This window comes from Camelus ferus, chromosome 2 (assembly GCF_009834535.1).
Source record: "Camelus ferus isolate YT-003-E chromosome 2, BCGSAC_Cfer_1.0, whole genome shotgun sequence".
Taxonomy (NCBI): domain Eukaryota; kingdom Metazoa; phylum Chordata; class Mammalia; order Artiodactyla; family Camelidae; genus Camelus; species Camelus ferus.
The window spans coordinates 69780442-69806579 of record NC_045697.1 but is presented as its reverse complement, the minus strand read 5'-3'; the positions used below and the strand labels follow the sequence as shown (position 1 = coordinate 69806579).

At 36.8% G+C, this 26138-nt stretch overlaps 1 protein-coding gene across 1 annotated transcript; it reads left to right on the top strand.

The window, feature by feature from the left end:
* Nucleotides 1–11479: 11479 nt before the first annotated feature.
* Nucleotides 11480–25217, top strand: ADH6 (alcohol dehydrogenase 6 (class V)). Its single transcript, XM_006191279.3, has 9 exons — nt 11480–11631; nt 13277–13378; nt 15687–15831; nt 18273–18360; nt 18479–18695; nt 19784–20044; nt 21272–21404; nt 23879–24017; nt 24689–25217. Exons 1-9 carry the CDS (start codon nt 11614–11616, stop codon nt 24711–24713), a joined length of 1128 nt encoding a protein of 375 aa, XP_006191341.1. The 5' UTR covers nt 11480–11613; the 3' UTR covers nt 24714–25217.
* Nucleotides 25218–26138: the final 921 nt, after the last annotated feature.

Sequence of the window (26138 nt, the reverse complement as noted above, 5' to 3'; positions counted from 1 at the left end):
ATAAAACTAGATTTGTACCTCCAGGTCAAATACTAGGGAAAAATTTACCGTTAACCAACCTCCCATTATGAAAGTTTCTTTTTCCAGAAATTCTAGATGTCTGAATTTTCCAAACTGAATAAAAACCCAATCTAAAAGTCAAATTATTTCAAAAGTGATTAGGCTAGTGCTTGAAATGACTAATCAATACTAATATTTCTTCTCAATGCTAGTCTTCGGCTTCATTTTAAAAAATTTATTCACATTTTCTAATACTCCTCATGTATCTGCTATGTCTCCTTCCTCCCTCTCTATATGCAACACACTGAGGGAAATCACCCCTAATAAGATTCTCAACCTGGATGGGAAAATCTATAATAGGTTTTTCCTTTCATTCAATTCCATGCTGACAAGTTTCTAAGTTACTCAAAATCTTGCATAACAATTACATAATACTCAAATATTTTAGTACAAATTGTCCTATTAGACAACAAAATATTTGTAGCCAAAGCTCTGATAAAGAGCTATCTTTCCTAAAAAGAACTCAACTTTTTTTCACTATAACTTAAAGTTTCAAAATAGCCATAAATGCAATTTTACATGGTATTTATAAAAAACATAATTTTGCAGAAACAGAACCCTGCTAAGAATATAAAGGTCTGGATTCTAGGTTCAGTTTTGCCACTTTCTAGATGTGCATCAATGTTTTCAAATGTACCCAGGATTTGATTTAGTAAGATATGGTAAGATGACAGACACAAAGACAACTACCTTGAAAAAGAGTTTATTACTCACAGTTCCCCAGAAGGAGGGGGCGTGCCACACTGTACCAAGCAGGTCATATGGGGAAGCACCAAGTTCATTCAGGAGGCAGAATGCTAGGGAAAAGCTCAGGCCAGAGCCTTAATTGTGGTTTTCATGAAAAGGAACAGGAAAAGGGGTAAGCAAGCTAAGTGAGTTTCAATGGGTTCTAGGCCACAGGGGTGGTTCCCAGTTATCTCATTACTGGACCTGGGGTGATTTAGGGCAAGAACATAGTGTCCCAAGCAGTTGGCATCTAATTAAAGGAGGTGGCTAGGAGATATAGACTCAAGATTAGCTGGCTTGCATGTCAAAGAAGTAGTGAAGCAAGCTGTTTGCTATCTCTAGAAATTAACTAACTGGCCAGGGGGGTCCCTCCCTGGGTCCCAGGATATCAAGGTCCCAAGATATCAAAGCCTTCTAAAATACAAAAAATTAAAAATATAATTAATACAATCAATGAAAAATATTTAACCTCTCTAAACCTCAGTCCTCTCAAAGTTATAAAAATAGGGAAAATAATGCCTATATCTGCATTATTTATAGTGATCAAATAGTAAATGGAATCTAAGCAGGGAGCCACCATCATCTTCTGCAACTACTCTACTACGCTACTCCCAAAATACTACAAAAGACCAGAAATTTGTTTCTGAGGTTGAAATATTAGTTTTGTGAAGGAGATACATCTAGAGCCCCAGATGGAGGGAGTACATGGTAACTCAAATCAAACCAGCTGGATTGTAAGCTGTTATAGGAAATCATTAGTGCCATGAGTGCAAAGGAGAGCTGCAGGCTGATGGTCTGTGATCACGGCAGTCCTGGGTCCACTCCAATAGTGCTGGGTCCACTATAGCCCTTGTAGAGCTTATCTACCATAGGGGTAATCTTAGTACTCCTAAGTGGTAACTGCTATGGAATAAATTACCCTGCTTTTGATGATTAGGAAAAGGATCAAAAGGTAAATGGTTTACTATCCCCCACGAATGCTTTTTACCAATTTTATACATAAACAGTTCATTTGATTCTTTGGTTAGTTTTGGTTTTTTCCCTCAGGTCTTATTATTGACCTTTTCTTCTATAGAGTTTAAAACCAGGGACTCTATTCCTAAACTGGTAACTGAGTATTTGCAAAAAAATCAACAGAGATCTACTTATAAACCATAAATTTCCTTTAGAAGGAAATCAATAAGGCATTCGAATTGCTCCAAGATGGAAAATGGCGTGTGTGTGTGTGTGTGTGTGTGTGTGTGTGTGTGTGTAATGTATCTCTGTGAGATATCTTATACATATGAATGTCACATCCAAAATTTTATGAAAAATGAGAGGTCTCAGATCAAGTATAAAAGAGGATGGTTGTGGAAAACAGTTTAGAGAATAGCAATAAAAGAGCTTTAAGTCAGTTATGAAGAGCCCTTTACTCAGTCACTGTGTGACCCCAAATGGCTATCTTTGTCCAAGTCACTGTCCTGATCTATATAAAATGGGGATAATGATACCTTCTCTCTTGAGACAGGTATGAAGATCAAATGTGAGAATAAAAAGGAAAGGCCAGTGAAAGAAAAAGTATACAAAATTATGTTGTTATAATAAAACATTGTGGTTTGTTTGAGTCCTGATATATATGACCAAGAAATTAAACTACTGTACAGCTTAATTAGCAATGTACTATGACCAACAGAGTTTTGAAGTGATCTAATGTCCTCCAGAAAATTATTTATTTACAAGGTACATTTTGTGCTGCTTTATGAGTTTATTTTCAATCAACAGCCTAATATTTGATATTTCAAGAGTATTTATCTTCAGCACACATTCATTAAACATCTAATAACAATACTGTGCTAAGACACACTGGAAAAACAGTGTTGAATATAATCACTGTCTTCAAGTCATTGAAGGTTCAGTACTGCAGTATAAGAATAAATACATAAATAGCTGCAATAAGTGCTGGATATAATGTCTTGTCAGAAAGTCCAAAAGACTACAGATCCAAGGTATAGAGACCTCATTTCTGACTAGAAGGTTGGGGAAGCCCTCGGGGAGCAGGTCACCCCCTAAACTGAGCCTTGGGAGCTTACAGAACTACAACATGAATGTCTGGGTAAAAGACCTCATAGAAATTGGAACTGTCTATAAGAACCCATAAAAGAGAGATAAAACTTGCATATGATAAACATCAAACAATCCAGTTTGCAAGGGCCAGACTGTGTTTGTGTAGGGCAGCGAGCATAAAGGCCTTGATTACAAAGTATTCCCTATGTAAACAAGTAAAAGTACAAGAATTTTTACATCTGAAGAGAACTGGGTTTCCCTAGGATATTACGTTGCCTTTCCTGAGCCTTATTATATGATATTGCTATGAAATCCCATCTAATAGTGACTGATATATTAACAACAGTTTGAGTTGAAATTATTAATCTGCACTTTGTAGATTGACTGAAATCAGTCAAGTTCCAAAGCATCTGAAAAATATAGATATTGGATTGTTTGACCTTGGAGCCACTTTCTAGCTGTATGATACCACCTGTGCTTCTATGTATATTGAGTCCAGAGCTGATAATACTAGGGTTATGGAAATAATGTGACCCAAGAATTATAGAATTCTTATAGAATTCTGAAACTGACTCTCCTTTAAAAATCTTTAGCTAAATATTCCACTCCTATCCCAAGGCAGTATTCAAATAAATGTATCCCATTGGCCATTAGTAAATGCGAGAGCACTGAAATCCTTCCACTGACAGTCCTAGAAAAACAACAGACAGTTCCAACATTATTGTCTGTGGATTGATGCTTCACATTCATAGGAAAAGATAAAGAAACTGAGAATTTAGAACTTATATTCTCCATTTGAAGCATGAGACTAATGCTATGTTTCATACAATGGTGTATGCAAGAAAATCTAAACTGAAAGTTAAATAATACATACCCTTTTAAGCATTTTGAATTTAGTGTTCTCAAAAAAATTTAAAAACCATGGTCACCAAAATTGTGGGTGAAAATGCAAAAGGTGAATCTATTTTCCTGAGGAGATGAGACAGGCACTGATGCTAATTTGATGGAGAACATGCACTTATTTCTAGGATGGCCACTTTGAAGAGTTTACAAGCACATAAAAAGATCAGAAAAGTTGCCATTTCTGCTCTTCACGTCAACTATGACTACCAGGTAGTGACTACATATAAGCCCCAGATATTAATTTAACGTAGTTATCTTCCCTACCTTGAAACCTAATTTCAGAACTTGACCCTAGAAAAAAGGCAGTTTCTTCCAACTTAGTCACAAAGTCCTCAAGCAATTTACATTAGTAAATTGGACTATGAGGAATTGTTACTTCTCTTTAAACTTACTTTATTGGAATTGGCTGGATAATTATATCTGATTTAGCAACATTAGACTTTGGCACCAATGATAAAATAAATAACATTGCTCTTTGTAATATTAACAGTGTATGTGGTAATAGAAAAAAATGGGTGCGCTTTCATGAGGAAAATAAAATGCAGCCATTCACAACTAGAAAATAGATATTGTGGGAATTCTCCCTTTCCCATCATACCAGCTCATGGACAGCTAAAAGGTAAATAGAAGTCATGGAGTGAACATTAAAAAAAAGATTACATTTGTGGTCACCAGAGGCAGGGTGAGGGAGCAAGACGGATGAAATTAGTCAAAAAGTACAAACTTCCCGTTATAAGTAAGCACTAGGGATATAATATACAACGTGATAAATACAATTAACACTGCTGTACATTATACATGAAAATTGTTAAAAGAGTAAACCCTGAGTTCTCATCACAAGGAAAAAAAAAACATTTTTTCTATTTCTTTAATTTTGTGTCTATATGAGATAATATATGTTCACTAAATTTATTGTGGTAATCATTTCATGATGTCTGTAGGTCAAATCATTATGCTGTACACCTTAAACATATACAGTACAGTCAATTATATCTAAATAAAACTGGAAAGAAAAAAAGAAAGAGCGATGCAAAGAAAAGAAGTCATGGGGTGAAGTGCACCCTGTAACTGTGAATCCAGATGAGATGACTTTTCAGGGCTCATGACTCTCTTGCTTTATTGTCTCTACTTCCTATTACTAAAATCAGATCCTACAACTGCCAGTTACCCACCGGACTTGATTCAGAGGACATGTTCTGGTGCCTATCAGGGAAGAGGGGAGATATATGTAGAGCAGATTTTAATATTCTCACCATAACAACAAAAAATAATAATAATTATGTGAGGTGAAGGATGCGTTAACTAATCTTATTGTGGTAAACATTTCACAATACATACATGTATCAAGTAATCACTTTGTACATCTTAAACTTACACAATTTTATATGTTAATTATATCTGAATAAAGGTGGGAAAAGAAAAAACCAGGTCATCTAACCTAAAATAAATTGAGTACTTAGATAAAAGTTTTTTAGGCAGAAAGCAAGTGACTCTGAATAGTAAATTGAATCCATAGGGGGAAAAAGACCAGGGTTAAAGTAACTATGAAATTATAAAGAGATTATGAATGCATATTTGTCTTCTTCTCTTAGCTGATTTAAAAAGCAACTGTATAAAACAATATGTATATAATGTACTTGGGGGCTTATGATATATAGAATGTAATATCTTTTTTTAAACATTTTTTATTGAGTAATAGTCATTTTACAATATTGTGTCAAATTCCAGTACAGAGCACAATTTTTCAGTTATACATGAACATACATATATTCACTGTCACATTTTTTTTTTTTTTTTGCTGTGAGCTACCACAATATCGTGTATATATTTCCCTGTGCTTTACAGTATAATCTTGTTTATCTATTCTACATTTTAAAATCCCAGTCTGTCCCTTCCCATCCCCTGCCTCCTCGGCAACCACAAGTTTGTATTCTATGTCTGTGAGTCTGTTTCTGTTTTGTATTTATGTTCTTTTTTTTTTTTTTCAGATTCTACATATGAGTGGTCTCATATTATATTTTTCTTTTTCTTTCTGGCTGACTTCACTTAGAATGACATTCTCCAGGAACATCCGTGTTGCTACAAATGGCGTTATGTTGTCAGGTTTTGTGGCTGAATAGTATTCTATTGTGTAAATATACCACATCTTCTCTATCCAGTCTTCTGTTGATGGACATTTAGGCTGTTTCCATGTCTGGGCTATTGTAAATAGTGCTGCTATGAACATTGGGGTGCAGGTGTCATTTTGAAGTAGGGTTCCTTCTGGATATATGCCCAGGAGCGAGAATCCTGGGTCACATGGTAAATCTGTTCCTAATCTTTTGAAGAATCGCCATACTGTTTTCCACAGTGGCTTTCCTTGCTTGCCTCTCCCACTCTTAATGATTTAGACGTCTTCTTTTACAATTTTGTGTTTATTCTATTTGTAATTCATGGTAGTTATCACCTTTCGAGTTATGAGTTTCTCATTTTTGTAGCATCCTGCTTCTTTTCTGTTTAGAGTAGACCTGTGAATATTTCTTTCAGCATGGGTATAGTGTTGCTACACTCTTTTAGTTTTTGCTTGTCTGTGAAGTTCTTTAACTGTCCTTCTATTCTTAAGGGTAGCCTTGCTGGATAAAGTATCCTAGGCTGCATCTTTTTTTCATGCAGGACTTTGAATATATCTTGCCACTCCCTTCTGTCCTGCAGTGTTTGTGTAGAAAAATCAGCTGAGAGCCTTATGGGGGTTCCCTTGTAACTCACTCTTTGTTTTTCTCTTGCTGCCTTTAGGATCATTTCTTTATCCTTGACTCTGGCCGTCTTGATTATGATATGTCTTGGTGTGGGTCTGTTTGGGTTCTTCCTGCTTGGGACCCTCTGAGCCTCCTGTACTTGAATATCTGATACCTTCTTTAGGTTTGGGAAGTTTTCAGTCATTATTTCTTCAAATACCTTTTCAATCCCCTTTGTTCCTTCTTCCCCTTCTGGAACCCCTATTATGCGTAGATTGGCATGCTTTATATTATCCCATAGGTCCCTTATATTGTTTTCATTGCTTTTTATGTTTTTCTCTCAGCTGTTCCAATTGGGTGCTTTCTGTTGTCCTGTCTTCTAGGTCACTTATTCGTTCCTCTGCATTATCTAGACTGCTTTGTACAGCCTTTAGGTCAGCTCTCATCTCAGCAAATGAGCTTACTAATTTTACTTGGTTCTTCTTTATAGCTTCTATTTCATTTTTGACATATTTTATATCTTTAAACACTATTTCTTTTAGTTTCTTCAGTACTTCAGTACTTTCAGTACTTCCTTCAGTACTCCTTTTTTGAAATCTTGATCTAGTAGGCCATCAATGTCTATTTCCTTGATCTTGCTCTCAAGGGGATTTCTCTTGATCTTTTAATTGGGAGTGGTTCCTCTGCTTCTTCATATTGGTCATATCTCTCTGACATCAGTGGGTGGGCACTGGTGGGTCACTCCCCTTCCCAATGCAGTCAGATGCTGCACTCGGGCGAGGCAGGTGGGCGGATTGCGCCCCCTCCCTGCACCATGGTCAGGTGCTACATTCCTACCAGGAAGGCGGGTGGCTGCCCGCCCTCTCCCGGCGCAGGTCTCTGCTGCTCTGTGCACCTGCTCACTCCACCTCCAGTCGGCGCTCCATAGGCTGGCTCGGGGAAGACCACGGAATAGCCCCGCCCCTGCTCTGTGCCAAAACTCAGCTCCTTGTTTGTCTTGGCGGTGTGAGTTCTCTGAGGTGCCAGGGCAGAAAGATCCTATCTGCCTCAGGCTATAAACAAGTCACAGTCCTGCCCAGGAGGTAGCCCCGGGGTGCGGATTAAGGCCTCAGCCCTGCCCCCCACCCGGGCGCTGCACACAGGAGGACATGGCCGCTGTGCCTATGCCCGCCTCTCTTCTCATGAGAAGTGCCAGTAATAGCATCATGGATCTGAGGAGACAAAGGCTACGGCGCCCCTCCCCGCAAGGCACACCAGCCGTGTTGCTTTGCTTTTTTTCGCAGGTTGTTCTGCTCCGTATCGCCTCCCAGCCACAGCACGCAGCACCCTGCAGTCCCCCGCGGCTGCATCAGTGCAGCCGCCCCAGTCCTCCACCCGGCTTGGGCAGCCTGTCCCAGCCCCCAGCTGCCAGCTCGCGTCTCTGGGCTGGGTGTCACAGGGACCCTTTGTACCTGTTTAACTTAGTTCTGTTGGTCAAGGGGTGCTCGGGGCAGATCCAAGCCTCGGAGGCTTCCCCCCCCCACCCGTCCCTCTGGCCTCTCCATTGGAGAGGGGAGACCCAGTGAACAAACGCTGTTCCTCCTTTGCCGCTCCCTCTCCACAGGACTGGTCCCGCACTGTTTTGCTTTTTCTTCTTTCTTTTTTCCTTTTCTCCTACCAGATTTTTGGCATCTTTGTCTTTCAAAGAGGGCAATGTTCTGTCAGAGTTCTGCAGGTGCTCTGGTTGGCTGAGTGGGTCCGTAGATGTGAGTTTTGGTGTATTTGTGGGAGAGGGTGAGCACCCTTCTACTCCGCCATCTTGCTTCTCTCTATAATATCTTTATATAATATATTTGTGTAATAATAGCACAAAAAGATGGGTGGAAGCAAAGTTTTTTTCCTGAGCTAAGGAAAAAACCTCCAGATGGTAATTTAATCACAGAAATAGATAAAGAAAACTAGAAATAATAAATCAAAAAGTTAATATATCAAAAGGTAAAACATATACTAGCTCATCTTCCTTTTTCAGCTTCATTTAAAGACATAAAATATATAAAATCATTTTTCTAACAATGTATTACTAATTTTTAACATTTATAGATACCATATATATGATAATAATATGACAAATGATGAGGTAATACAGATTAAAAGTAGCAACTTTTCTATATCTCACTGGAATTAACTTACTAAAATTCTGAAGCTGGTTCTTGTAAGTTAATATGTAAATGGTAAATCCTAGAGTAACCACTAAAGAAATAACTGAAAGAACATAGTAAAAAGAAAAAGTCATTTAAAAAATTTAAATGTTACATTAGACTTATTCACTTAATGAAAACTGATGAATGGATAATGTATTATATCCACACAATGCCATATAAAGGAATGAATTATTGGTTTAAGCTACAACATAGGTGAACCTTGAGAACATTAAGCTAAGTGAAAGAATTTAGTCATAAAAGACCACATATCATGTGATCCCATTCATTTAAAATGTCCAGAATAGGTAAATCTATGCAGACAAAAAGTAGAAGAATGGTTGCATAAGGCCAAGGTGGTGGTGGTAATGATGAAGGTTTAGAGAGGTGTCACTTTCTTTCTGAGGTGATAAAAGTACTTTAAAATTGATTGTGGTGATGGTTGCACATATCTGTGAATATACAACAAAATTGAATTTTACACTTTAAATGGGTGAATAGTAAGTGAATACAATCTCAATAAAGCTGTGTAAAAAAGACATAAATGGACAGAGTAGATTTAAAAACATGACTCAAATATATCTTGTCTATAAGAAACTCACTTTGAGTATAGGTAGGTTGAAAGGAAAAAGATGAAAAATACATATCACACAAACATTAATCAAAAGAAGGCAAGAGTGGGAAAAAAAAACCAATACCACAACATTTAAATATCCCATAAAAACACATTCACATTTTTCTACTTTAACTGGAAATAAAATATTGTAAGCCATAAAATAAAATTTAATCATAAAATAGGGGGGGAAAAAAGAAGGCAAGAGTGGTTATATTAATATCAGATAAAGTGGACTTCAGAGAAAATAAATGTATCAGAGGCAAAGAGAAGTATTATATAATGATAAAAGGGCAATCTACCAAGAAGAGACAATGATCCTAAATGTGTATGTACCAGAGCTACAAACTTGTGAGTCAAAATCTGTCAGCATTGAAAGAAAAAAATAGCCAAATCAACAATTTTAGTTAAATGCTTCAACATCCCTGTCTGAAGAACTGATAGAAAAATTAGACAGAAAGAAGGCAAAGGTATATAGAACTCACAACACCATCAATTAAGGGAACCTAAGAGATATTTACTGAACATTCTACCCAAAGACAGCAGAATACACATTCATTTCAAGTGCCCACAAAACATTCCAAGATAGGTCATATCTCAACAAAAGTAAAAGAATTGAAATCATGCAGAGTATGTTATCTGATCACAATTAAACTAGAAATCAATAATGGAAATCAAACTAGACATAAATAGTGGAAATAAAAGGAAAATCTCTAAGCACTTGGAAGCTAAACAACACACTTCTAGACAATCTGTAGGTCAAAGAAAAAGATTCAAGGGAAAGTTTTTTAAATATTTATATGATAAAAATGAAAAAACATATCAAAATTTGTGTGACACAGCTAAAGCTGCACTGAATCAGATACATGGCACTAAATTATTATGTTAGAAAAGAGGAAAAGTTGTAAATCAATAATACACACTCACACTTCATGATCCCATAAATAAAAGAGCAAAATAAACTAAAAATAAGCAGAAAGAAAAAATAATAGCAAAAGTCAGCGAAATTTTTTTAAATAGAGAAAAATCAATGAAATAGAGCTAGTTCTTTGAAAAGATCAATAAAATTAACAAACCTCTGGCAAGACTGACAAAGAAAAACAGAATGAAGACATAAATTACCAATAATCAGCAATAAAACAGTGTATATCACTACAGACACAACAGATACCAAAAAAATAATAAATGAATACCATTAACAAATCTACACACATAAATTTGACAATTTAGTTGAAATGTGCTAGTTTCTCAAAAACTACAAACTACCACAACTCACCAAATATGAAATAGACAACTTACAAGCCCTACAAATATGGAGATAACTGAATTCCTAATTTAAAACATCCCCAAAAAGAAATCTGTAGACCCATATGATTTCACTGAAGAATTCTACCAAACATTTAAAGGATTAACACCAATTCTACACAATCTCTCTTAGAAAATAGAAGAGAAAATAATTTTATAAAATTAGTATTACTATGAAACCAAAATCAGACAAAGACAGTTCAAAGAAAGAAAATTAATACACCAAGTGGGATTTGTTTCAGGTATGTAAAGCTGGTTCAACATTTGGAAATTAATTAATATAATCCACCATAATCCAACAGGCCAAAGAAGAAAAAACATATAATCATATTATGACACAGAGAGAGCATTTATGCTTCTTCTCTTCCCTTCCAGCTAAAACCTGCCCATTGGTGTTGTTTTTCATTAGAAATGTATTTCCTTGTTCCCATGTTCATCAGGGTCCTGGTCAAAACTCTCTTGATCCACATACAGAGATTTTCTCAAATCCAAATCCTGATTGTCAGGTTTCTCACACATTGGTTTCAATTCCTCTGAGTAACCAGTAAAGCATACCAAGAGGTGAGGCGCTTATGCGAAATTACTAGATAAACTGTCTGATAACACCCTAATTCCTGAAAATGGGACACAGGTTTGGAAAATCAAATCAAAATGAAACTCAAGTTTAGAGTCACAGATATCATATCTGCATTTGAAAAACAACATAGACAATTTTATACATGCTATTAGAAATTTTAAACTTGGACATTTAAAAGACCAAATTTAAAATTCAACAGAGTAGCTACTAAGAGGAGAACTTTATGATTGAGGAAAGAAAAAAAAGTTTGCACAATTTCACCTTTGTGCATTTTCACTGGGCTAAGTCTATTTCATATTTTACCTTCCTCAGGGAATAGGAAAATCTGAGTCTCCAGATATCAGGTGTATTAATTACCTGGTTATACACAAAGCTTAGGATCCAGCCTCTTGATCAAACAGTAACCTCTACTCTCTTGGACTTTGAAAGTTGTAACCAGAATCTCTCTTTCTCAGTATATTCATCTGTGCCCAGAAGAACACGGAGAAAGTCAGCATGAGTACTACAGGGAAAGTAAGTATGGTTTTCTCCTTTATGTCATGTATAATTGTGTTAATCTGTGTGCTTGTCTATTTACCAACAGCTCATCACCTAACTGGTCTCTATACTCCTAAAGATGAGAGACAGTCTTAATCTTAGTACTTCTCCTTTTCCTTCCTTTTCTTTTATTCCCTTTAGGTGCTTTGCCCTTCCTCAATTTTTTCAGCCCTTCAGTAGGCAACATATCAAGCCCTATATCAAACATTCCAGAGCCAAAGGCATATCCTCTCCTTCACGGATCTCACAGAGAGACCTAGCAATTATTAAAGAGTGATTATAAAAGAGTGTGCAAGGGTAGTAAGAGAGAGAGAGAGAGCGCGCTCCTAATCTGGTCTGGCTTCCCAGAGAAGGTGACACCTAAGAGGAAACTTACAGATGTAAGAATTCACATTAAAGAGGAGACAGTTGTGCAGGCAGATGAAACAACATGAGGAGAAACAGAGAATCAAGGAAAATATCCCATATGAGAATCTCCAGAATATTTTTTGTGCCTGGAGGCAGGAAGTGACCAGAAATAAGGTTGGAGAGACTGACAGGGACAAGTCTTGTAGACTTGTCAACAGAGTCTAATAAAGAATTGGTAGCAGTATCATTTTTAGGTATGGAATTAGCATGATCAAAATTATAGTTCAGATAGAAATGTTATAGAAGATGGGCTTGAAGGTGATGAAATCAAGCCAGGTAAAAGGCAATGAGGACCTGAACCACACAGTAGTAGCAGGAATGGAGAAGAGGGGACAGATTACAGAAAATTTTAGATTGTGGAGGTTGACGGAAAGAGAAAAATTAAGGCTATTTCCCAGATTTCTTTCTTCAGTGAGTGAATAGGTTACATGGCCACTCAATGAAATACAGAATGCAGAGGAAAGAACAGATTGTGTGTTGTTTCCACCACTGGGCAGGGGGAAGAGGGAAGAAGAAGAAACAATGATGTGTTCATGTTTAAACATGTTAAGTTTGAGGTACCTGCGGGACATTGAAATAGCAGATGAATAGAGTCTTAAACATAGAGACAAGTCTATCCAAAGATGCAGATTGTGAAAGTCACCTACATAGAGGTAGTGGTTGAATCTACAAAAATAGGTGAGACCATATAGGAAGAGAATTTATGAGAACAGAGGTGGGCTGATATCAGAACCCTTAAGAGCTACCCTGCCACCAACAACCTCTTCAATGTCAGTCTGCCAATGACCACCACCATTTGATGAATTGCCATAGCTAGATGGTCTCATTCCTACCTCTACCCAAAAACTAATCCTCCCCCATATCTTGGATCACAAATAATTCCTACACTGCAGTATCATTTCCACCCTGAAACTGGACAACTTCATTCATGGTAAGATCAAAAGTATGACATCTATCCTCTTGGTTGTGTAGCACTACATAAATATAGTTAGTATTACAAGACTAATTTGAATATAGGCACTGATAGTACAAGAAAAGTTAAATTGAGGTTCAAGAGGCTACCTTTAGCATATATTTAAGCAATGACTTTTTTTTTTTTTTTTTTTGGCTCAGAGCAGAAGAAATGTGACCTTTTAATACTCATTAATATAGGAATTCTCCAACCCCCAAGCCTAAGGAGTTTCCCTTTCTGTGCCCATATTCTTTCTCCCAGGTTATCAGGTGCAGAGCAGCCATACTCTGGAAGCCTGGTGCACCATTTTCCATTGAAGAGGTGGAAGTGGCCCCACCAAAGGCAAAGGAAGTTCGCGTAAAGGTAAAAAAGAAAAAAATCCACATTTCCACACTAAAATTCAGAGCTGTTCACTGTAAGTTATACATTCTATTCACAATGTTTGATTCAGAAAGAAAACTACATACTGTCCTATTTCTTTTTCATTAAACATTTCTATCAGTCTTTTAATCCAGACAGAGAAAAGGTTAGGAAGGTATGGCATAGGCTCCATACCCAAAGGATACTTATTTATAGCTATTACTAATTACCTATTAAAAGATGTTGCTACCCATGAACCATATTTTAACCCGTGCTTTCTAATTTCTTTATGATAGTCTTCATAATATTTCAGTTATCTTGAAATACAGTCCTCCCTCAGTATCTGCAGAGGACTGGTACCAAGACTGCCCCTACTCCATCCAAATTCCTAGGATGCTCAAGTCCTTTATATAAAATGGTGTAGTATTTGCATGTAACCTATGCACACTCTCTCATGTACCTTAAATCATCTATAGGTTACTTACAATACCTAATAAAATATAAATGCTGTGTAAATTACTGTAAATATAATATAAATTATATGTATATTGTTGCCAGCATGCAGCAAATTCAAGTTTCACTTTTTCAAATTTTTAAAAATATTTTCAACCTCCAGTTAGTTGAATCCATGGATATGGAACCCGCAGATAAGGAGGGTTGACTGTATGTTGTATGAAAATTTGTTTGATTAGAGATAAATCAAGTCTGAATCCTTGGAATTCAGGTCAGAGCTGGAAGGGACTTAGGGATACTTGTTACTTTACAGATGAGAACATTGAAATCCAATAAGGTGCAGTGACTATTCAAATGGCTAAGTAAGAACACAGACCTCAACAGTTTTTCTCAACCTTGGTTACACTTTTGGAATCATCCAGGAGCTTTGAGAAATGCTGATAACTGAGTCCCACCATCAGATATTTTGAATTTGTGATTTAACTGGTATGGAGTGCAGTCTGTTCATGAGAGTTCTTAAATCTCCCCCAGGGGGTTTTAATAAGGGGCTACCAGTCCAAAAGGTAGTTCACCTGACTTCTAAATCAGATTTTTTAATTGTCACTATTTAATTTTAATAATGATGACTAAGTACTGTTTATTAATGGATTACAGACAAGTTACCTTGCTTATGCAATCCGTGTCCTATTTCCAGAGAGCCTTCTCTGGCTTACATCCCCTGTGGATTGCACAAAGGACCACTGGCTATCCCCATCCACTCTCTTCCACCCACAGGGTCTCAACTCATACGAGATTTGGACACTAACTCAAAGACATCCAACCATTCATCTGATACGCTACAAATCTGAATCTCTCACTCATGAAATTGAACAAGATATAGAGAGTGAGCCAGGCAGAGGATGGTGGGCACTGGAGAGGCTGGAGGGATTCAGGGCTGGTAGCCAATTTTAACGATGTGATCATGACAAATTAGAGTAAGCCGGTCTATAGAGAATAATAGGAAAATGCAGCTAATCACATGTTGAATCAAAGTAGAGAAATGAAGACAAAGGCTATTTGATGGATTAATAGATCCATTAGGTCTGAATGCATTTCCTACAGTCAGGTTACAAGCAATTTTGTGGTATTCTTCCAATAATTCCCCGTTTTCATGGGCAAAAATCAATAGATTTCAATTCTTGACTTAGCTCTGTGTGCGTGTGTGTGTGTGTGTGCTTATGCATGCATGCCAACTTCATGCCCATTTTAGAGATGAAGAAACCAACACTCAGGAGGATAATTTACCTCCAGGTCAGACAGCTAAAAAGGAGCAGAGCCAGGATTTCAGCCTTGAACCCTTTCGTTACCACTGCTTTGAGTTCCTCAATTTTAAACTATCTGGCTGATTGACTACAAAAAGTGGGATTATGACTTGTACCCATAATAAAACTATGAAGCCCTCATGTGAAATAAATTAAGGCTTCAATTATAATAAGAGACATGAGCCCTTTCTTTCCTTTGTTCCAATTCCTTCATTTCTATAACTGGTCTTTTTCCTCCACACTCCCACCCACAAGCTCCAAATAAGGACAAAGTAAGACATTTGATGTTACACTGTGAATTTACAACTGTCCCTTCTGAACTCATTCTGCCCTGCCCAGTAAGTTTTCAAATCATTTTGATTCTGAAATTAGTTAATGAAAAACACTGCATTGCTTTAAACAAATTATTGACCCCTATCTAGAGTTAAAACTAAGAAGTGAATGCATTAATATTAATGCAGCATATCAAACTAGCAAAAAGGTTTTAAACATTAACAATTCTAAAATATCTTTACCTGAAACAGAGAAAACTATATTACTCTTTGCCTTTCATACAGATCGTAGCCACGGGGTTCTGTGGTACAGAGATGAAAATGCTGAAGAGTAAAACCCTTCACCATGATCGCTATCCTATCATTATGGGCCATGAAGGAGCTGGAATAGTCGAGAGTGTGGGAGAAGGAGTGAGCACAGTGAAAACAGGTATGAATTGGCAGTAGGAAATAGCAACTTGGAACCCACCTCAGGAAATAAAAAAGTATTCCTTAAATATGTTAAGATCAAGTGAAATAAAAGGTAAAATGTTGCCCTTTCTTGGGAAAGGAGGGATAATTATTTGTAAGTTACACAAAAATATTAAATGTATTCTTTGCATTTATATTTTGATATTAATAGGAACAAAAAATAGAATTCACTTAAACTGAGCCTGAAAGAAAGTGCAAATGAGACAGAAATTTTCCCAAAAAGGTCAGCCTTGAGAAACTCAGTTGAACAATTATTTAAATGAAGCATATGATAAATAGTTGATTACATTACTAGAACCAAATAGCAATGGAATCCAGAACTGGATCAAATACATATGGGAATTTAATATAGGATTAGATTTGCCTTTCAAATTTGAGGGGGAAACATGGACAATTCAATAAATGACATTGAAACAACTGAATAGTTACCTGGGGAAAAAAGTAAGTTGAGTTGCTATTGCATTATTTATACAAAAAATAAATGCTATATGAATCCAAGAGTTAAATGTGAAAAGTGAGACCATAGAAGTGTTATAAAGCACCATAAGAGAGCATTGTAATACCTCAGAGAAGGGAAGGAAATTTTAACCAATACAAAAAATCTGGAAGATGTAAAATAAGATATAAGATAAATTTGACAACAACAAAGTTTATTAAATTCTGTAAATAAAAATACCCCAAAAAATCAACAAACAAATATGACAATGGGCCGATTCCCTTAATATAATAAAGAATTCTTTAAAAGCAATTTACAGAAGTTGGCAAAGGAAATACACATCAAGTTTGGTGGGACACACACACACAAATGCTTTTAAGCACGTGAAAAAATGCCTAACCTCAAACCCTCAAACATTAAGTGAATAAAAATTTTAAGTACAGTGAAACATTGTTTACCTAAGAGGTTAGCAAAGATGTAAAGTATGATAATATATAGGGCTGACAATCCTTGAAGTTGTAGGACTGAAGTTCTCAACCTCAGCTAATGGGCTGTCAGCTGGGACTGCTGCTCTCAGATCCTGGAAGCTGCTCATATTCCTTCTCGTGGGGCCCCTTCACCCTCATTCAGTCTCAAAGCAGCAATGGCACATCAAATCCTTCTGATGCTTCGAGTCACTTTGTCTTCCTCTTCTGCTTTCCTCTTGTCACCTTTTAAGGAGCTCATGTGATTACCTCTGGTCCACCTAAATAATCTAGGATAATCTCCTTATTTTAGTATCAATTGATTAGTAACCTTAATTACAGCTGCAAAGCCCCTCTTCTTTCCATGTAACATATTTACAGGCATGATAACTTGACATATTCAGTTTCCGGGAATTAGGATAGGACATCTTTATGGAGCCATTTTAGAAATTCTGCCTACCACTGTACATGTGTGCCCCAAATAATTCACTGCATTGTTGTTTTTCATGTCAGGGGGTAAAATGATAAAAAACAGGAAACAACCTAAATGCCTATCAATGTCCAGAGGACTGGTTAAATTATGATATATCTATACAACAGAATACTATGTAATTATTAAACAAAATAATAGAATGCTATATTTTCTAAAATGAGAACTCTCCAAAATATATTGTTAAGTAAAAAAGCAAGGCCTACAATAGGGTAAATAGTATACTAGCTTTTGTATCTTTAAAGGGGTTGTATCTCTGAAAGATACCATGGATATTGATAAAAGTAATTGTCTCTAGGATAGGGTAAGAAAGACTGGAGATCAGGATGTCAGTTTTTACTTGTGCAGTTTGAATGTTTACTATATGTATGTGTTACTTTTTAAAAGCTGAAAATAAATGAAACAGAAGAACTTAAATCCTACAAATGATTTTAACTGAAAATATGAAGTAAATTGCTCTGGTTTTCAATGATAGACTTTGGGGCAGTCAGTAAGTCCATCACAAGCAAGTTATTTTAAAGTTCTCCTTATACTTTGAACATCACTAGAGAAAAATGCCTACCTTTGGTCTCTATGGCCAAGGAGAAGGGACTGATGTAAAACACAGAGGACAGCATTGAGACAATCCTTTCTCCCTGATCCAGAATTTTATTCTGTGAGCATGTGGTATCCATATAATTTTAAATCCAATCCCTGACAGCTGAAGTTAGTATAGAAAATGTAAGTAAAGACTTGGCTACATGACAAAAATCATCTGGTGTTTCAAGAGGAACTTACAAAGGAGGCAAATCTGGGGCCAGTTCCTTGGGATTCAGCTGCTGAGCTCAGGGCTAAACATATATGCCAAAGACATCCCCTCTTTTTTTGTATTTCATATTCTCTGCAATAGCACAATTAAATGTGGAAATAATTCTCATTATCATATTTTCTTGGGAGCCCTGTTGTTAAAGAACTGAGGTACAGCCATCTCTACTTCAAAAAATAATGCCTTAATGATCTTGCTCTCCTAGGAGATAAAGTCATCACACTCTTTCTGCCACAGTGTGGAGAATGTGCCTCTTGCCTTAATTCTGAGGACAATTTTTGCAAACAACTCAAGTAAGCTTTTACTAATATGTTCTTTTTGAAAATTTAATTCAATTTCCTTGTAAGGAATTCAGGCTTTCTAATTCAAAATAAATTTTGTTTTGTTTTGTTTTGTTTTTGTCTACAAAAGACAGTCAGAAACCAACTTGATGTCCGATGGTACCAGTAGGTTTACCTGCAAGGGAAAACTAGTGTATCACTTTGGGAATACAAGCACCTTCTCTGAATATACAGTGATAAATGAAATCTCAGTTGCCAAGGCTGATGCATTTGCACCTCTGGAGAAAGTATGCTTAATTAGCTGTGGTTTTTCCACTGGGTTTGGTGCTGCAATCAATACTGCCAAGGTGAGGAGCATTTATACTCAATATGAATAAAAATCTTGATATATGGAGTTAAAAGGCCTCATGCATCTGAGCCACATCTGATCATACAACTGAGAAAGAATCATAAACTTGAGTTCTTTACTATCTGTCTAGTCATCCTATACTCCCTTCAACATCTTTCCCAACCACTCTTGGTTAGTAGCATGTGGCAAATTAAGTCTATATGCCGTTCACAAGTGGAAACCTCAGAAATTCCTGGGAGTTAAACACAACACAATTACAAAATGACTATGTGTCCTTCCACATTCCAGTTCATTCTTTTTTCTTTTTTCTTTTTCATTCCACAAACATTTATGGAGCCATCAACTGTTCCAGATGCTGGGATTCAGCAGCTAAAAATACTCATCAAGTTTCTGTTCTGCTGTACAATATATCAAGTGGTGATAAGTGTCCATAAAAAGAAAAGTAGAGTAAAAAGACCAAGTGATGGAAAGGACGTTGCTATGTAAGACAGACTGTAATCCCACTCCGGCTGAGTGGGTTACTGTCAAACTAGTCTTTCTGGAATATCACCCAAACCTGCCCAGCTCCCTTCTTTAATTGGCTGTTGAATTTTAGTTCTTTGTTTTTCCCAGTGTCCATTAGTCTTAATAGATACTATACAGAGAGAGAGGATGGAAGTCTCATTTTAAACCCATTAAAAAATAAGTCTTTGCCTTTGTAAGGCATTGACATTGTAAGTAAAGCAAAGTTTACTGATATCCAAAAGAAAAGAGAAAGGAAATGTTGCAGGGAGGTGGAGGTGGTTATAAAGAACTCAGAAATATATGGAATTAAATAAACAATCTGTCAAATAAGTCTTAAGATACAATGAAAGTTCATTAAACTACTTCTACATACCCTAATTCCTTGAAATTCTATTCACAGGTTGTTTTTCCCTCCTCTGTCAAAAAGTATTTCATATCTAGAAATATCTTGAGAAGCTAAAACTCTCTAGTTACATGTTTTATTTGAAAATGTCCTTTGCTTATGTCTTCTAAAAAGTATATATACACATGAGTAAAGACACATGTTCCCTTTGCTTTTGTTTTTTGCCTTCATGTGTTCAGGTGACCCCAGGCTCCACCTGTGCAGTATTTGGCCTTGGAGGAGTCGGCATGTCTGCTATCATGGGCTGTAAAGCAGCAGGAGCAGCCAGGATAATTGGAGTGGACATCAATAAAGACAAATTTGAGAAGGCAAAGGAAGTGGGTGCCACTGAGTGCATCAACCCACAGGACTATGAGAAACCCATTCAAGAAGTTTTATTTGAGATGACAGGCGATGGTGTGGACTTTTGCTTCGAGGTCATTGGAAATCCAGAAACTGTGGTATGTGATCCTCAGCTGTGAAAATTACCAGTATTTCTGCCAGTCATCATTTTAGATTTTAACTGAAAGAAAATTCTAAAATTTCCTCCACATTCTTCTATTTAATTTTCCTTGTGCCTCTGACATCCCAGCCAGTAACCTCAGTCTACTCTCACAAATCTATTCACTATGCCAGACACCAAACTCCCATACTGAGTTTTCTTCTCCCTCTGTTTCATTATAGCTTCAAATAAGCAGACAACCTCCAATAGGCAGGACAAAAAGACTTTGTAAAGAATTCTCACTGAACTATTTCATAACAAGCAGTAGTTTGGTAACCATACTTCCAAGCCAGAAGATTTAAGCAAGATAAGGGAAATATTGGATTAATGACCCTATAAAGCACTGAGCTTTGTACTTCAGCAAAGTCTTTCATGTTGGATCTGAGATAACCTTCCAAGGAAAATATTTACCAACCTTGATTAAATGAGTTCATTTCAAAAATGAAGAAAAAGGTAGTTATTTTGCTGGCTGAATATGGTTTATGTAAAAGAATATAAATGCATAGGAAGTTGTTTCATAGCTTGAGATTTGCTTTCTTTGGGATTTGCAGAAATAACATATTATTGGGTTGCATGTCTCCATCTTCTAGTCAGCTCTTTGGAGACCCAAAAACTATCTCTTCCAATCTAGGTCCTTTCCTTAGCTTACCAAAATGTTTTCATTCCTTACCACACATAAATCCCCTCTTCTGTAAAATGATATAACAAAATCTTTCCCACAGATAGTCTTGCTCTGAGATATAGCATTTGAAAATAACTAATGGGAACACGTTTTATTTATAACTTTGCTAATACATGATGCTATACAAATATCCAACTATGCTCTTCAATATCTCGAAAAATATGTCAACTCTAACCACCAGTGTCAGTAATGGTTCTTATAAAAGTTACTATTATTGTTGTTGTTGTTGTTACTACTACTGCTACCATGGGTGCCTTTAGTATTTTCATTTTTTAATTACCATTTATTGCATTCTAAATTGCCAGATACTATGCTAGGCAGCACACAATGTCTTATTTATGTTTTGGCACATTCTTATAAGATAAATGTTATTTCAATTGAGGACAGGGAGACTCAGAAAAGAATGTCACAGACTATGCAGCAGTCAGGCTGAGATTCAAACTTAGGTCCAATTCTCATGTACATCTTTTAACACCTGCATTGTCTTGCATTGCTTTACAACAGGCAGCTGCCCTGGCCTCCTGCCATGAGAGCCACGGGGTCTGTGTGATTGTTGGGTTGATGATTGGTGACCAGCTCAACATCAGTGGCCACTTGTTCCTCTCAGGACGTTCTTTAAAGGGATCTATTTTTGGAGGTATGAATGATGCAGGGGAGTGTGGAAATGTGTGGGGTTATAGAGGTGGGAGATAGAGAAATGTGTCATAAATGCTTGAGAAGGAACATAAAACAAGAGCTTGACAGTTTTTGTGTCAACACATAAATATCCAAGGTAAAGGGATGAATATTGGATGTACACAGTTGCTTCTTGGTAAGATTTTTCTCATCAAAGGAAGACAAATTTTTAGTTGATTAGTGAAGAAAGAAGTGTCCAATGTTTAATGCAAATTCTAAATTGAAAAGGAAGGTCAATATTGTAATCAATAACTATATTTCAATTGAATTATATAACTGCCAACTGGGATTCTTTGGAGGATATACTGAAACCATTAGTAGTCATTGTTCAACTAAAGTAAATCTCATCTAAAACAACAGAGTTGGCATTATACAACTAAAGATATTAAACATAAGCGATATGTGACTGAAAAACTACCGATAAAAAGTGAAGGAGAATTATTTTTTCCAGAGGAAAAAAATTTTTTTCATAGACTTCCTTGATTTTCCATCTTTTAAACCTTAGAACTTGTATTTTTTAAAGACTTTTGGAAGAGTCTGTTATTGAGAAAGTAGAAAACAAACTAAATTAAATAAATCTGCTTAGGATTCTGGGCTCATAAGCAAGTAACCTGTTATTTAAGAAGAAATCTATTTATCCAGAGGATTTGGGGCAATCTGAATTCTTGGACAAAAGAGATGAGAATTAGGAGCTATCTGAATTATTTGGTCTGGTGAGCCATTTATGTTCCAAATTAGCTACGGTGGTATATTGTTATAGATCTTAGGCATCTTACTCAATTCATTTATGTAGAGTAGATAAATGGTAGGACTAACAAAATAAAAAAGAAGAATACAATTTAAACGGTGATTTTTCAGTTCCTCTATTTGGGATAATTGCATACATCCATTGCTACTTCCCTCTATTGTATTTAGAGACAATAACTATTGATTCCAAATACACATACTCAGCTAACTTTAAAGCTCACAAAGAAACTATTTCACTAGCCACTTAAGCATTCATATAATGGTCATAAATGTAAGTTAATTCCTTCTACAGATAGTATAATCCTCTAATGGTTTTCAATTAAGGATAGCATCTAATGACAAGACTGCTAAATCTCCTACAATGTACACAATAAAGAACCTTCCCCACCTAAAAATTAGTGCCCTTGTTCAGAAACACTGCCTAGCCTAGTCTGTGGTCCTGGCTCCTTCCTTTTTATGTTGCTTGTTTAAAAGAAGAAACACAAAACTAGTGAAAGTGTTCCTTACATAGACAGAAAAATGCTTACCAGATCACCAACTGAAAGATAAAAAGAGTAGATCTTAAAAGTTGTTAGCACAAGAAAAAAAATCGTAACTATGTGTAGTGATGGATGTTAACTAAACTTAGTTTACTAGTAATCATTTCACAATATATACATATGTCAAATCATGTTGTACACATAAAACTAATATAATGTTTTATATCAATTTTACCTCAATTTTTTAAAGGATAAAAACAAATAGAAAAATACACTGCCTTTCATGTCATAACATAGAGCACTAGTTCAAATTCTTGATGACATATATTAGAAATCAACTGACATAGAAAATAAATGTGCTGGAAGAGAACCTGGCTGAGGATGCAACCAAGAAAAGCAAGTAACTGCCAAGATCCTGTCACAGAAGTAAGCTGCTTAGGACACTGTTGCCTCCTTGCAAAATTACACCACACTCACCCTTTGCAGAAACGAGCGAGCCACCAATTCTGTGAAGTGACTCATTGGGCATGTCACTTAGCACAGTGCTAAATATAAGGACAATATTTCTTGAATATCACAAGAATAGAGAAAATACAGTGCTAAGCTTACATTATCTTAGCTAACTTCATCTTCCCCTGTGCAATTTTACTTCCTGAAGTCATATTTTATTCTTACCTTGTTTTATACACATTCATTTTCCAAGACCTGTCATTGAGATCAGTGCCATGATGAAAATTTCTCTCTTCCCTTATGATATTTGGCTCTTTCATGAAGCTGCAGATCAAAACACACACACATACACACACACATACACACACATACACGCACACATACACACACACACACACACACACACACACACACACACAGGAAGTGTCCTATTTCTAACTTTTGAATTGCTTCCTTTCATGGTTCCCAAGACCTTGGCCTTTGTTATACATTAGATACGGATTACACTTCCCCAGACAATGCAATCTAACACCAAGATTATCTAAGACAAGGTACATGTTCCACTTGCTTTAACTAAATTCTCCTCTGTAGAACCAGAGGTCTCCTTCAGAACAGCTATTCTCCTGATGACTCAGACCAGTTCATGGGAAATCCTTAGATTTCCTCAGTCAAAGCCGACACCTCCAGCAGTTACCTTGTATGGCCCTTTTTGTATAGTGGATCTGATGTATAAAATCTGTTGTAATTCATGTATTTCCAGGCTGGAAAAGCAGAAAGGACGTCCCTAAACTGGTTTCTGATTACATGGCAAAGAAGTTTAACCTAGATCCACTAATTACCCATACTCTGAATCTTGATAAAATCAATGAAGCAGTTGAATTCATGAAAACTGGAAAATGGCAAGTTGCTCACACAATTTTTATGTCTGAGTATTTGGGGTCAAGAGAAAGGGTGTGTGGAGATAGGGGGAGGCAGTGGAAGGAAAGTCACAGCTGGAGAAGCCACAGACAGGCAACTGAAGAAGGTTTCAGGACTTTGTAAAGCATCTCCTTCCCCTCCATATTTTGTCTTATTCCCAGTTTATAAAATATGTAACCTGAAAATATTTAAGTGATCACCTACCCCTACCATTAGCATTTTATTTCCAATTTGGCTTTTTTTCTTACATGCACATTAACTACTGAAATTAGCTCATAAAATTTTAGACCAAGGTTAAGTTCACAGTTTATAAAGAAGTAATTATTGTTTTTGTTGTTGTTGTTGTAATTGTTATCTATCAATTATCTCTATGGTTCCAAATCCTGGCACCTATCTTTGGCCCACAAACCAGACACCAGCCATAAACTAGGCATTGGTATTCCCCATAAGGGTATAAGTCTGCTTACACATTCCTCACACTTGGTGCTTCATGTTATTTGGAAAAATCTCAAAACTGATTTAATCTGCCCGTTTTTCACCTAACTTGAAGGGAAGGGAATCTATCTTACTTACTGGTGTACAAAGTGAAAATTTGAAATTCAAACCCCAAATGTTGCTTTGGAAACATTTCAACTTTTTTTTCTCTTTTCAGTATCCGCTGTATCCTGCTACTGTAAGTACGATGTAATGTAAGCAAGATCTGCAGCATATTTCACCGACGAAATCACATCCTGTATAATTTCATGATTTAGAAGATTTATCTGCACAATGCTGTTTCTATTTTCTTGCCTCTGATTCATTCAGCAGTGGGCTCACATCTACCTTCAACCCTCACCACTTCAAAATTGTTCTTACGCAACCCAGTGTCACCCAGGAACATCTTCCTTATTAGAGATGGATTAAGGTTGATTTGAATCCCTCAATTCTGCTGCTTTGAACAAACAAAGTCACCCCAGGATCCTCCCATTTTCATAACTGTCTCTATGTCTGGGCCAATGTTTCCTTGCACATTGTCTCTCCACCCCATCAAGCTCTGCCCCATTTCACACCAAAGAAACAAAATTCATCATTCATGAGCTTATTGAATATTCAAGTTGAAGCAAGCTGAGGAAAGGGGTCAGGGTGGGGGGTTCTTCATCAAATCAACTTAAATAAATCCCAGATGAACATTAAGAATTTCATATTTCTGGTATTTTATCTTATATAACCCAGTCTCAAACTATCATTTGTCGTAACTCTAGAGCACTAACCTCTTCTCCCCTGGACTGGAAAAGGAACTTCAAATTCTCCCTCTATTGGCCAGGCCAGTTTAGCTTGCAACAGTTCATGTTACCTGACTTCATAACTAAGCCATCTAGGGATTCAGCAGGAAAAAAAGCAGCGAAGTCTTTTATTCATCAGGATCCACGCTCCCTCAGAGGCATGGATTTGAACAACAAAACTGGCTTTTATTTTACTTTCCACAGGAAGCAGGTAATTGTGAAGTCCCTTACTAATGTGCCCTATAGATTCTTTCCTCCAAGAAGTGGATAAGAGGAAGACAAGATCCAGTAGTGATTTGTGGCATCCAACTCCTCCACCCGGCCCCCCTGCCTCTGTGCCCAAGCCCCTCTTAATTCTCCCTGAACCAAGGTTACCCAGCCTTCTTGAGCTATGACTTCCTTCCCTACCCCTTAGACATGAGTCTCTTCCCAAACCTCTCCCCCCACCATACACACAACAGGAACTCCCTTCCTAGTTATAGTCTCTTCTACTCCAGCTTGGGCTTCCCTAGATCTGAAGTCACTGGACCAGACAGGCACAACCGCATGTCAGCAGGCCTTGGCAGTTCTTGGGAGACCAAAAAATGGAAGATTTTTTTTTAACCTAAATCCAATAGATTTAAGATTGGCCAGGAAGATGGCCTACATCCTTAGCCTCTGCCTCTCATCATGGCTATCACATGATATCAAGAAGCTCTCATGAGGCTCTGATCCCCAAACTGAGAAGCATCATCATGAGGAGGCATCCTGTCTTTCCTTCCAGGGTGTCTGCTTCCTGCAGATAAGGGGGATAGATGCTATCAAACCTATTCATTCTGGATTTTGAATGACTCTTCTTCA